The sequence below is a fragment of the Sprattus sprattus genome (assembly GCF_963457725.1).
Source record: "Sprattus sprattus genome assembly, chromosome: 2".
In the NCBI taxonomy this organism is placed as follows: domain Eukaryota; kingdom Metazoa; phylum Chordata; class Actinopteri; order Clupeiformes; family Clupeidae; genus Sprattus; species Sprattus sprattus.
Window position 1 is genome coordinate 37733647 of NC_137921.1, and position 14266 is coordinate 37747912.

At 44.1% G+C, this 14266-nt stretch overlaps 1 protein-coding gene across 1 annotated transcript; it reads left to right on the forward strand.

Moving 5' to 3' along the window:
- Positions 1-11524: 11524 nt before the first annotated feature.
- fam78bb (family with sequence similarity 78 member Bb) lies at positions 11525-13988 on the forward strand (the record flags this gene model as incomplete). The annotated part of the gene is made up of 2 exons (XM_080831876.1): positions 11525-11856; positions 13466-13988. 2 exons carry the CDS (start codon positions 11525-11527, stop codon positions 13986-13988), a joined length of 855 nt encoding a protein of 284 aa, XP_080688002.1.
- Positions 13989-14266: the final 278 nt, after the last annotated feature.

The following is a 14266-nucleotide window of genomic DNA, read 5'->3' on the forward strand; positions in this document are numbered from 1 at the left end:
AAAAGTAACGAGGATTTGGATGGGGTTGTAAAGCCGCAGTCCCAACGCCACCTGAAAAAATTAGACACCATATGGCGGGCGATGGTTTGGTTAAACGGGCGCCTTGAGTCCACTGAACTTGTACTGATGGTGTGATTGTATCTCTCTCTCTCTCTCTCTCTCTCTCTCTCTCCTCTGTCTATGGGTAGTCCTCTTGCCAGGTGTGCGAGTGAGAGGCAGACAGTTTTATAAGCCAGTGACTGAGTGACGACACTGACTGCCCCCTGACGATCAGAATGGGCTAGGTCTCTCCCCACTGACAAGGGGTGCGTGTTCAGAGGTTCCCAAATGCCAAAACACGACAACATTTCAGTCAAGCAAATTCATTTCTTTAATATCACCAATGAGGAAACCAGATGTGCACCTATCTTCCTCAAAAAAGAGTTTGAATGGAACGGTGAATTTAAGACAAAACGGAGCTTTTGAAATAGTTAAATATAGTCACATTCAGGTAGGAGGCTCATTTTAATTTAAAAGAAGACTTTTTTTTTTTATTTTTTTTTTTACATAATCTCAAACATTTGATGTGTCTGCAGGATACCAGTTATCTGGAATAAACATTTGTAGATAAGACTTAAGATAAGGCCAATTTCCCGAATGATCTCATGTAACAATTTAGGGCTTAGGTCTAAGAGCAGAAAAGAGGGTTTAGCAGTTAAGGGATTATCTAGTTTATGAAGCGACAAGGTGACACAATCCAATGGCACACCCCTCCACAGCCATGGCTCCTGTTCCTCTTTGAGAAGGGCTATGTACCATTTGAACAGCAGTAAACAAGTGAATGCCCAGTGTCACATCCCTCTACAATCCAAGATTGATCAGGTAAGGTCACCTATAAATATATTTCATCACAACAGGGCGATTAAACTGGCTAATCAATCAACGAAAAGTAATTCCCCATCCTTCTCTTTATGACTCTCTCTCATTCTGTCTGTCTCCCTCTCTCCCTCTCTCTCTATCACTCCCTCCCTCAGTTTGCTCAGACTTCAGTGTATATCCAGGCCAGAAATAACACCAAGGGAGTCAGCTACGGGCTTCTCAAACCAACACTCAATCCAGCAATTGAAAAATAATAACAGACTTTTCAAAACAAGCAATTGAGCTGTGAAAGCTTCAGGGGAAGAAAAGTAAATATCGCCAAATTTCATTTTCATTTTTGGAAAGGAAACAGAAAACCAGCAGTTGGTTGGTCCAATACAGATAGCAACCATGCAGAAAAGGAATGAAGTAAAACCAAAGCTTCAGTGTGTGATAAACTCAGTTTGGGAAAGGTGTTGATATACCCAGACAATTTCAAATGGTTGTCAGGATTTTGGGTATTGGCAAAAATACATTTCAGTGACGGTGCCAAATCTTGTCACTCTTAAGTCACTCACTACCACACTACAGAAACACAACATTATTTCAAAACTATGAAAATACCTGCAGATTTATTTTTGTGTGATGTTTTGTGGTCAATAGGTCATCTCTTGATAAATTTGACCAACATGAAGTGGCAGACATCCATTTCCATTCACACATTCAAGTTTGAGCACAATTAATTTGTGAGTATGAAAACTCTCACCGGTTGCATCAACTTCAAATAATCAAATAATGAGTAATACTTTTCCATTATGGTCTTTGAATATGGATACAATGTGTGTGAGTGAAAGTGAGTGGGCAGAGTGGAGTCAGGGCCGTGAATGCTGTACACGTTCAAAGCAGAGGTTAAGCAAACAAGGCTCATTCAGCGCCCCTCTCCCGCAGACTGATATGAAAGAAATGGTGCGATGCATCAAGCTAAAGTCATAAACCGTAAACCACTGTGCGCCCACCAATCGCCCACTCTCCTGCCCCTGCTCTGCCACCCCGACACAAAGAGTGCAGCAGCCCCCACCCTTGCGCTCCCCCCCCCCCCCCCCCCATCACCCCCCTGCCCCCCCCCAGCCCAGACACACTAAGCCCAGCTAGCCGCTCACACTCGCTGGCTAACAGCTTCAGACAGGCGTGGGATCGGGGGTGTATCCAAGCAGGATCTGCCCCCAGTGCTGCCAGGTCAGGCAGGACAAACAGGGGCTGCGGCCAGGAAACAGCCCCTCCGCCCCAGGGCCTGTGGCCTCATAGTAATCCCCCATGTCCCCACCACCACCACCACCATCACCCACCCACTTATACACATCCCTCCCTCCCTCCTCACATGGTCCTCTTTCATAATAATGCTGTCTCAATCAACAGGAGCATCCCCACACTGGTGGACTGCTCTGTACAGGCACAGACACTGGTACATTTGTATTACTGAACTTACTTTTGTTTCGGTGGCACTGCAGACAGTGTCAAAGGAATGTGGATCAAATCAGATAAATCTCACACCAGGTCTTTCAAGATGCAGTCAATGCAACGCCAGTCGCCATGTCTCCACAAAACTTCTACTGCAGTTTCTTTTGCTAATAAATGAGGTGTCAGAGGTTGTAGATTATTTAATTTTCAATTGTGATATGTTCCAGTTTTTTTTATTCCACCCAGATATAACAATTTTCCAGTCTGGTATATTGCAATGATAAATGCTAATGACCATGACGAATTCATTTTAGGGCAAAACATTTGTCAATAGTGATGTCCAGGGTTTTAAACTTATTTCAACAACTACTTGAAACTTTAAAGACATTATATTTGGACAGAAAGATTAATGCTGTTTGTCTATACGTAGAAGTAACCTATGAAAATATAAGGCACATTGGTATGGAAAAATGGTATGGACCGCAAACAGGGCAATTTGTCTTTTAGGACTGTGCTCTCATTAGGCATTAAGAGGCATTAACAAACATTTTGTTTAGTTATTGTACTATTTGAAGTCCCTCAGACCCTGCACACTGGAGGTTAAGCCCCGGTGGAGCCCTGTTTCACTCCCAGCCAACACGCCACAGGTGTCTGCTCCTGAATTAAGCTGAGGGAGCTGGCCAGCAGCTTACCCGTCCAGTGAAAATCCATCTTTCCCCCTCCAAAAACAGTTTCTTCTACTCTCTCATGGCAAACAGGGAGAGAGAAAAAAACAAAAGAAGGCAACTCATATAGAGAGAGGTAGGTATAGAAAGAAACAGAGAGAGTTGCTGACCAAACACTTGGGACTCATTCATTCGCACTGCGGCTCCAGGGTGGGTTATGGGGAGGTTGAGGGGGCTCTCTCTGTGTGTGTGTGTGTATGTGTGTGTGTGTGTGTGTGTGTGTGTGTGTGTGTGTGTGTGTGTGTGTGTGTGTGTGTGTGTGTGTGTGTGTGTGTGTGTGTGTGTGTGTGTGTGTGTGTGTGTGTGTGCGTGTGTGTGTGTGTGTGCGTGTGTGAGCAGAGTTGGGGGGGAGCATGAGAAAAATGAGAGAGCATGAAAGAGTGAGGGGGACAGCAAGAGAGCAAAGCGAGCGAGAGAGAGCGCTAGCCCCTTTTCTTGCCCAAGCTCATCAAGTACGGGCCAGGGCTCCTGAAAACACAGGGATTAGCCCAGAGCAGGGGCTCTCAGGTTGGCTCTGCCCGGCTCTCTCCTGTACCGCACGCTACACTGCCCCGCTAAAGCACTTCTACATGGTTCTCACACACACACACACACACACACACACACACACACACACACACACACACACACACACACACACACACACACACACACACACACACACACTCTCTATCTCTCTCCCTTGTTCACATACACACCCACATACACACACACACACACACACACACACACACCCCCCCACACACACACACACACACACACACACATACACACCTATACATACAATGAGACACACAAACATCTTTTCTTTCTCATTCACACACAAACACACACACACATAAAATGAATCACACATTCAATCTCTATCACTCACATGGACACACACCGCCACATAGGTTCTCTACCTCAACCAAAGCTCAGAACTAGTTAACTGCAAGAACATGCTTTGCTTCCATATTTCATGTTTCAGCTCAAGCTGCTCACTGTTACAATTGTGTTGTATAAACAATGTCATCATAGTCCTGTTTACCTAGTGCAAGTGATCATGCAAACGGAACCTGAACATTGGTTGGCGCTAGTGTCATCTTTATTTTAGCTATATGCCTTGGTTGAGGGAAAAACTGAAGTGCACCAACTTTTACTTTCCAAGCACCCAGCTAATTTGTTCCAGTGTTCCTCTTTGGGCCTTCCACTTGCTTTGCTAGATAATAGTGTTTTGAGTTACAATGTTCATGAACTAAAGTTGCACCTAGAACTTGTGCTGATGTGTGTGTAAATGTCCGTGTGTGTGTGTGTGTGTGTGTGTGAGTGTGTGTGTGTTTGTGAGTGTGTGTGTGCGTGTGAAAGTGTGTGCGTGTGTGCGTGTGTGTGTCTGTGACCCTTTAATCTAGTCCCCATGGTGGCGTCTGCTGTGTCAGCCCCAGATCTCTTCTAGTGTCCTTGAGGAAACCCCCGGTGACAGGTATGAGCACCTCTACCCCTCCAGGCCTGAGGTCATGGATGGCTGAGAGAAGAGCTTTTACCCCCTGAGAGACTCCCTTACATTTCAATCAGTGAGACAACATTGTCTTTCAAGACCACAGTGTAACCTGAACAAACACTGTGTGTGTGTGAGTGTGTGTTGCAATTTGTTTCCACAGAGAAACGGTAATAATCCATTTCCCATTTATTTCACAACTCAGAATAAGATATCCAATCTGAGTTGGGAAAGTGGTGTGGTTGTTGACTGAGACATAAATACAGTTTGGGCCGACTAGGTGACCAGAACTCAGCTGGTGTTGCGAAGGGATAATTTGGTTCATCAATGTAAAAATATTGCAATTGATATTTGATTTTAAAATAATGTAAAAGTCCTTTCACCCAGTAATACTGTAATGTAAACCCTTACTGTTCTCTACGAGTCTTCATTGGCAGCCCAACATGTGAAAAGTTCAAATCCACAGGAAAATTAAAGATGGCAAAAAAAGTTTACCACACATCATTCAACTCCACATAGATAATTTTTTTTAGAAAAGGATACAAATATAAATTCTTAAAAACCTAACTGTTACTAACTGTGGTTTTGGGCCTGCATTTATTAGCATAATCCATTCTTTGCTAAAACTGCAACACTGAGAGAGGATGTTCAGTAAACATCATGTTCACTAACCAGGGAACTATGACACAATCTTTAGTCAATTTAGGGCTGTCCTATGCCCCCTCTGGTCCCAAAACAAGCCTCTCAGATTCCCCTGGTCATGTTAACTTCTTATTGAGCAGCCCAGGCAATCTGTTCTCACTTATTGGCAACACGCTCTCGTAAATGTAAAAGCGAGCACACAAGAGACAAGCTGTTTTCAGCCTATCTGTCCAAGGTCACTTAGTGTGCTGTACTGCAGATTCCTGTTGGTTTAGGACACTGGTGAAAAGGCTGTGAGTAATGGAGGGAAATGGTCTTGTGTACAGAGGGAGATTCCTAGAGAGTTGTGTGGCCCAGACTACACAGTGACTAAGAACTTGTGTCCGGGATTTTGGGGTGGAAAGGTAGGGGGTGGGGGGCTGGTGGTGGTGTGCAGATGGAGTTATGGCGGGTGTGTGTGTGTGTGTGGGGTGTCGTTGGAGGGTCAAACTAAATCGGACAACTTTCATCACACATTAAACTCTGGTTTGCTCTCTCTCCTATCATACTTGCCCGACCGGGTGATGGAGTGACGCAGACGGGGGCCGACGTTGGACGTCAGAGTTTCAGAAAACTGCGGCGCGACAGAAGTAACAGCGCAAGAAGACAAGGGGCTTCTTTCACTCTCTGTTCCTCATCTTTCTTTGGAGTGCTGTCTGTCAACAGGCACTTCTGCCCGTCTCTCTCCCCTCTTTGCTCTTCAGTCTTCCACTCATTACTCTGGGCCTCTGTGGGTCTGTGATGTTCTTATTACGGTATCCAACTTCAGTGACACGCTTTATTAAAGCATCCACTGTAAAGTGACATTAGGCACTGAAGTGATTAACTGAAGCGCGAAACACATGCATAGGCATAGGCATTGGGCATTTTGTTACTCACTTTAGGTGAAAAGAATTGTCACAAGGTGATTTTGGAAATATGATATTATAATGCATTGATAAATACAATTCAAAATCTAAATGCAAAGTTTCAATGTTACATTAGGCCAGTCCTTTACATGACACATTTGTGGTTGATGTTCCAAATCTATCTGAAAGTTGAATTTTAACCTTTGGTACTATGACTGACAGCTGCGTCATAGAAACCCAGAGTGCTTCTGTTTAATGAACTGCTAATTTCACTGCAGAACCTTCTTCTGTGTTCATGAGATTATGGAACCCGATAGACTGAGTCCTTGCCAAAATGTGTTAATCAGGCTGGTAGGTTATCACTTGCGTGGTGATTATTTGTCAGAGGGCTTCCCTGATCACCTCTGGCATTGGATGGCGTTGAAAGACACCCAGACAAGCAGCGGCTTCCAATTCTTTATTACACAGAGAGGGGCCGCAATAAGACACGGCCTCTTCGCATAGATACAGAGGGTATAGTGGTGTGTGCACAGGTATATGTATACCACACATTCCTAGAGGAATTAATGTGACATCATGAACTGACAGCATGTCATACATATGCACACACAAACTTCTGCACAGCATACACACACACACACGGACACACGCACACAAATACACACACACACACACACACACACACACAAATACACACACACACACAAATACACACACACACGCACACACACACACACACTCACACGCACACGTACACGCACACGCACACGCACACGCACACGCACACGCACACACACACACACACACACGCAGAAATACTGGCACACTCCTATGATGTGGTGGAGGGCCAAGCTCAGCCATTCAGCCTTTATCTCTCTGAAGTTTCATTAAAGCAGAAAAGGTCAAAAGAAAATGTGTTTTTGAACTAGATGAGTGTTACACTCTACACCCCTCAGACAATAGTTCTGGTTGACCCAATAAAAACATCTTAGAGCAATAGACTTCTCAACGAAATTAATATATTAAAATGTATAAGCTTTATTTTACACATACACCATATGGAAACAGATGTCAACACAAACTTTATAAAAACCAAATGTTTGCCACCATACTGACTTTTTCCTCAAATAATTACTAAAGCTTGAACCAAAGAAAGGATGACACAAAATATTTTCCATTTTAATAATTTTATTAAAGCTAAACCGTGTACCTTAATGACTGAAATTGTGTAATTTCCCCTTACACCAGTACACCCTTTATAAACTGTTGTTTACTATATATACATTTTTAACATCACCTGTGTGCATTTCCATCTATACGTACAGTATATGTATTTGTACAATATATGCCTGTATATATTTGTTAGATTATTTTACACACAGCAAATGGCTCAAGCATTATTTCTCTGAAAAGCATGTAACCCGCAGTAGCCCAGTGGCATTCCTGCAGCCCTGTCAGGAATGCTGGAAGGCAGAGGAGGTGGCGAGTGGAGGCTGTAGCTACTAATGGTCCTGTCCTCACTGGGATTAACATGTAATTTAACCAACCCATTAACTGCTGCCCAAGACAAATGGGGGCCCATGTTGCACCCCCACCCCCCCCCCTTATTCTCTCTCTCAGTCCACAGGGAAGGTCTCTAGCTAGGCCTCCTTCCCCCCACTCTCTGCCTCTCTCTCCATTGTCCTGTTCAGGCCCAGCCCGGCTCAGACAGGTGGGATCAGCTGGCATTATGTCCCTGAAGTCCAAGGCACACAAATGGACAGCAGACCACACGCCAAAGTCCTCTTTTTGAAAGAGCAGACGCCCACACCGCACACAGAGGCCCGGATCTCCTGATTACCCAGGATAACAGCGAGCAGTCTCAAAGTCTATTGCCATTCTGAGGGTTCAGCCCACTGCTCCATGCTTAAGTACCACTGGCCATGATAAGTGTTATGGCATCAATTTCACAAGGAAATTATTTAGAGTTATATGTTTATATGTTTAATAAAAAAATGTGTCTTTCACATAACTTGTTATTGAAATTCAATTTGACCCATTGTGACAGCTATTTTAATATCTGACAGTGACAGCTGATTATATTTGCATTTGAGTAAGCCATTTATGTCAGTCTTTATAACCTGTTTTTTTCTGTGTCTTCACAAGGCAAAGCTTGACTTTTGGATTGTGACTGCTATGGATCAGGACACATTTAACAACATTTAACAACTTGACCACCACCTACTGGACACAGTTGGCAAATGCAGTCAAAAATGTTACTGTTGCTGCCCAGTCTCAGAATCCAGTGATATTTCAGCCTCATGACATCACATTTGATGGAGATAATATATTCTTAAGTCATTAACGACATTATTTTTTCAACATTATTTTATTTCTAATGCATCATCCTGTTCTGGTATTAAATGGAAATGCACTGATTTTTTGGTTTCGTGTGATGATGTAATTTAATTGAATTTACAATTTAAAAAAATATCCCTTCAGGTTCCTGGGACCTGAAATACCTAATATAACGATCAAGGTGCCCCTTTTAGACCTACGTATATTCTACAGTGGCAGTTCGGGAATCTGAATGAAATTGGCATCTAATTGCACCAACAGTTGGCGCTGAAATTGGTAAAGATGGTTGCCTTGGATTATTATAAGACACCAAAGATCCAAAAGGACAAGAGAATACATTTTGAATGTACAAACCTGGTGATGCTATCATTCACTCTCACAAGTAGACAGAATAAGGATCAATCACAGACATAGATGAAGAGGTCACCTATTCTCAAAGTTTCCCATCAAACGCTGTGTGGCCACTGATCTTATTACCTCTCTACACAAACCGATATTGGCAGCACATCCACAGACTAATGTAAAACATGTTTGTGAAAACAGAGAAATGAACAAGATCAGGTTTTTAATATTTCTAATGAATCTGAAAATGTGTCTTCAAAACCATATTAATCTACAAAGCTTATCATAAATTAGATAACCACATTCTGTGAAGTTATCACAATATCCTTCATAATCCTCTGCTGAGTACAATTATCAAGTACATTCACTGAAGTACATGGAGATCTGTCAGCAGAACAGAAGAATGTTAAGCTTGAGGGATCCCAGTGCTCTCATGTTGTGAACTGCTCGCATCATCGTCTCCATCAGCACTGCAGTCAGGGAGGAGGACAAATGTGACATCTGCCAACACAAGTCCATCCCCAAAAGGTTGTCTTGGTTACATGATAAACCATCAATTAAGGAGCAAAATTTCTCCTGGTCCATCTGCATGGTCTCATTGCCTAGCAACAGCACAGAGAGTGTGGATTCATCCAAGGCTATCTGTGTGTGCGGGAATGTGTTCTCCAACAGCCATTAGACGAATGACAAATGGCCAGTCTACCCATCAAAGGCCAAACCAAAATGTTCATGGGGGAGCAAGCTAATATGGCTGAGGTGACAATTCTTCCATCTGTGATCCAGACATCAGTAGGTCTGCCAAATTTAGAGCCTGAATTTGGCAAATCAAACATGTTTGTCATTGACAAATGATAGCCTAACGCCTGAAAAAGCTAAGGTGTTTCTGCCAACATGATGGCAGGAGGCAGTATTTTGTGATCACAAGAGCAAAGGCAGGGCCTAACAATGTTCTAAGGGAAGAGCATGGTTAAAAGTGATACTGGTGGTTTGACTGCCCCCGTTGTTTATGTCTGTTGAAATGCAGGTACATGCAGCGAATATCAAATATGGTCCACTGCACAGCAATGGTAGCCGTGTAAATATAGCCTATGTGTTAGAAGCTTGTTATCAGACCCCATTAGTGTCAGTGCTACAGCAGTGCTAAATCATTCACCTGTGTTGAAGGTGACACATGTAGTACTGCATCTTGGTTAATGAACAGAGCTCAAATATCCCTTACTGGACAATTCTCCATTCAACACATGTTGGAACAGAGTGTCATACTGAACTAATTTGCCACAGACAAGTAATAAGCTAGCAGATAACTACGTAAGATTGTGATTTCATCAAGAATCAACTTCCACTGCATCACCTCCATGATGGGAAACCTCATTAACTCTTGGGGGAAATGATGGCTCTTTTATAGCGTCTGCATTGCTGATTGATTGAAGGGGTGTCAATGGTTTAAAAGGTTCCAGAGGGACGCATTCGAGATGAGGGACAGCTGCAGACGCCGACTGAAGGCGCCTTGTGCTGTTTGTTGAATGCAAATCTCCGTGCTGATGAACACCGGAAACAAAACAGATTACGAGTTTTTCGTGTGTAAGTGATTTGTTCAAGATCCAAAGTCCCCCCGTTAGAACAATTCACTGCTCTGTAACTGCATTGAAAAATTGTGGACATTTCGATTCTCCATACACTACAGTAGCCTATAGTGAAGAACGATTCCGCGCTTTCCTTTAAATATGAAGCCTTCTTGTCCGTGTAAAACAAATTCACATTCTTAACATGACCAAGTGATTAAGGAAGCTCTCTAATAAAACAGACTGCTAATTAAATCTGTTGTGTATAACATAAGTAGTTCTAGACGAATTGTAACTGAGGACAAATCACTGACAGCCCACACTCCCACACGTTCCATTCCCCCCTCCCTTCAGTTCATTGAGCATCATCAGCACCATGAGAGACTGAACAGCGACAGCATTGTCATCAGGGAGGAGAGCGGCAGCGCACCGAGGCTATACATTTGTGGCCAAAAGCGCCAAATAACTACTGTCCTTCGAAGGTACGTTAACATGCAACGTGTCTTCAGATTCAGAACTTGGAAGCACACGCTGAGGATATTCCATCGTATTCGTTTCTGGACGTATCGACTATGTGAAGCCGCTGAGCTCCAGGAAAACATTTGATAAACAGGAGCAGAGGAGCTCGTTTACCAACATATTTATGTCCAGATATAGCCAGCACCGCATTCTGTTTTGTTTCTCTCGTAAGCTATAGCAAGATAGTCAGTTTTCGGTTCTGAGCCGTGGAAATACTAGCCTAACCTCCTGCGCCGAATCAACAAGCATCACGGCCGTCGCAAGTCGAAGGAAGCGACCCGCCACACCTGACTCGCCTGATTCCCCGCCAAGATAGTGACATGACAGCACGCGCCAAAAAGAAGAGGATAGAGCGGGAAGAGATCTGCAAAAGGACACGCAAATGTTTTGAGAAGGGTAACCAAGTGAACAAGGAAATTCGAGTCCGAGGAACCGTCTGCTGCAGCGAGAGGCTATCAGAGAGCGCAGTGCACCACAGGCGTGGAGACATCGGTTGGCATCTGAGAATAGCGTTTTGTCAACCACAAAAACCTGTTCAACTATCTCTCACATTTCAATGAAAGAATCAGCGCACAAGTCTACATACCCTATTTCTCTTCACTACCCTGTTCGCACCTCATAACACTGAGCAAATGCAAAAAAGAAATCGTATAAGCGCATAAACTGAGCAGTTAATAAGCAAATTCCATTGGATGAATGAACTTGTGTTGTCAGTTGCATGGAAAGTGATCAGGATTGATGTGTATTTTGCCAAACTCGAAAGCTGTTCAGTCCTGGTCTGTTCCCTTGGCTCTCTCGCTTGTAGCCATGGGCTGCATCCAAAGCATCGCCTGCAAGTCGCGTATCAAACGCGAGAACATAGTTGTCTATGATGTGTTGGCAACCATAGACCACACTCCGACAGTGATTGAAGAGAACTCGCCCATAGTGCTGCGCTACAAAACACCTTATTTCAAGGCCTCGGCTCGGGTTGTGATGCCTCCGATCCCCAGGAACGAGACCTGGGTTGTTGGTTGGATTCAAGCGTGCACACAGATGGAATTTTACAACACTTATGGGGACATTGGCATGTAAGTGTCCATCACGGTCATTCACTCAGTAGCCCTTAAGTTACTTAAAATTCAGACTTTCTCAGCTTCTAACTGTCAAATGTTACTGGCATGCATCCCAACAGCAGAACCATGGTTGATCTCAGACATGTAGCCTCACTTGTGTGGTTATTATGGAAAGGGACATGGATACTGATATGTAGCCAATGAAATTGACTTTAGCAGAACAGAGGATGAGTTTGCAGAGGTGTGTGTATTTGCTAACGAGCGTACATGCATGTATGCATTACTGACAGCAAGTGGGCCTAAGTGGTTTTGCCCTCATCACTCACTGTGCTGTCCTGTTCTTCCAAACACCCACAAAATGACACCCTGACCATTACTTTAAAGAAGGACTGATGACAGGGATGAACACTTGGGTGCTTTTGGCCGTCTTTGCCTCATTGATTAAGAAAAGGGAGCCAAGGAACACATTGACGTGCTCCTAAGCTCCAACGTCAGGCAGCTTGGGGAAGGGGGGAGGAATATAGATAGAAGAAAATCACACACTCTGACGAAAGCGGTTAAGCGCAAGCTGCTCTGACGGTGCCTCAGGGGTGGCTGTTCTGGAGGTGGAGACATATGCATGGGGGTGTTTAATCCAATCTAGGTTGTGGGTGAACGGTCTGGAGGACCGAGAGGCCCAGGGGACAGATGGTGCAGATAAAGTCCTCTCAACCACCGGGGTCACAGTTGAGGATGCACACTGATCTCTTACAGCACTGATGAAGCCCAAAGATCTGCTGAGATCATGTTTGGGCCATAGCAACTTTAGAGGGAAATAACATTTGTATTGTGCTGATCAAAGTCACAATATTTACATTTACATTTAGTCATTTAGCAGACGCTTTCGTCCAAAGCGACGTAGAAGGGACAGAACAGTCAAGCTACGAGCATTGGAACCCTGGTGTAACAATAAATACTACTTTACAAAATAAATAAAAATACATATATATATATATTCTTAAAATAAATTCTTTACCTAAACATGGACAGTCAGAAATTTGAAAAGGAATGTCAGATTAGATCTGTTTAGCCCATCACCTGGTCATTGTGTTTGACTGACTGACTGGAATGGCAATCCCTGACTTTTAAACTGCTCTAGTTAAAGGTGCAATATGTAGTTCTTGTCAAAATATCCATTAATCAATCAACAAAACACGATGAAAATATGTGGTATAAACAAATGAAAACAAACATCTGAACTCAATATCAACATACTGTACATGGACGTTGTTGGGGTATATTGTCTTATTAGAATAGCCTGCATTGTTTTAAAAGGACTATGTGTATTTCCCAGACCTGTTAAGGGCTGGGTTCGCTGAGAAACTTCACAAAAACTATCTATACTGTGATGTAGCCTACAGGTAAGTCTAGCAGAGAAGCTTTGGGTACACATATGCAGGTTACCTACCATAGCTTAAATTATGCCCACTGTGACCAGATTTTATTGCAATGTTCTTGAAGACATGGTAGGAATCCGGTAGTTTATTACATGTAATATGTTGTCTTTGGTGTCTTTAAATGATTGTGTCAAGAGACATGGAAATAGAAATAGGCAAACTTTAAACAGTGTCTCCCCTCCTCAAAGGTCAAGCTGGGAGCTTCCTGAGCTGCGTGAAGGTCTGGTGCGAGCCATCAGCGACTCAGACGGCGTCAGCTACCCATGGTATGGCAATACCACAGAGACGGTGACGCTAGCCGGTCCCACGGCCAAACCATCGCGCTTCACCGTCAGCATGAATGACAACTTCTACCCCAGCGTGACCTGGGCCGTGCCGGTGAGCGACAGCAACGTGCCGCTGCTTACTCACATCAAGCGGGACCAGAGCTTCACCACATGGCTGGTTGCGCTCAATGCCGGTACCTGTGAGAAAATCCTGCTGCAGACGATCAAGTGGCGTATGAGAGTGGACATCGCTGTTGAGCCCTGCAAATTCCTGGGCTCCCGGGCGCACCTGATAGGCCGGCCACATCAGGACCAACCACGGGTCTTAACCCGGATGGAGCCCATCCCGCCCAACGCCATGGGGCGGCCTAATGCAAATGATGCTCAGGTGCTCATGTGGAGGCCCAAGAGAGGGGCGCCGCTGGTGGTGATACCATCCAAATGACCCGCGGGATGCGGGGCAAAACCAGGAACAGCCGTGAAAGGAGACCTCTTCTACTTGGAAGGCGACAGAGAGGGCAACTGCCTTAAATCCACACCACTGCCTTCAAACCTTATCGGCCACCTGGGTACTAGTGACACTCAAAAATAGGACCACTGCCTTAATATGTTCCTGGGAGCCCAAGTGCTCTTGAACTGCACACACAGATTGTGAGTGGACATCACAATAAACTGCCTTGCACAAATGTGGCATAGCATTCCAATCAACTAGGCCAACATGAA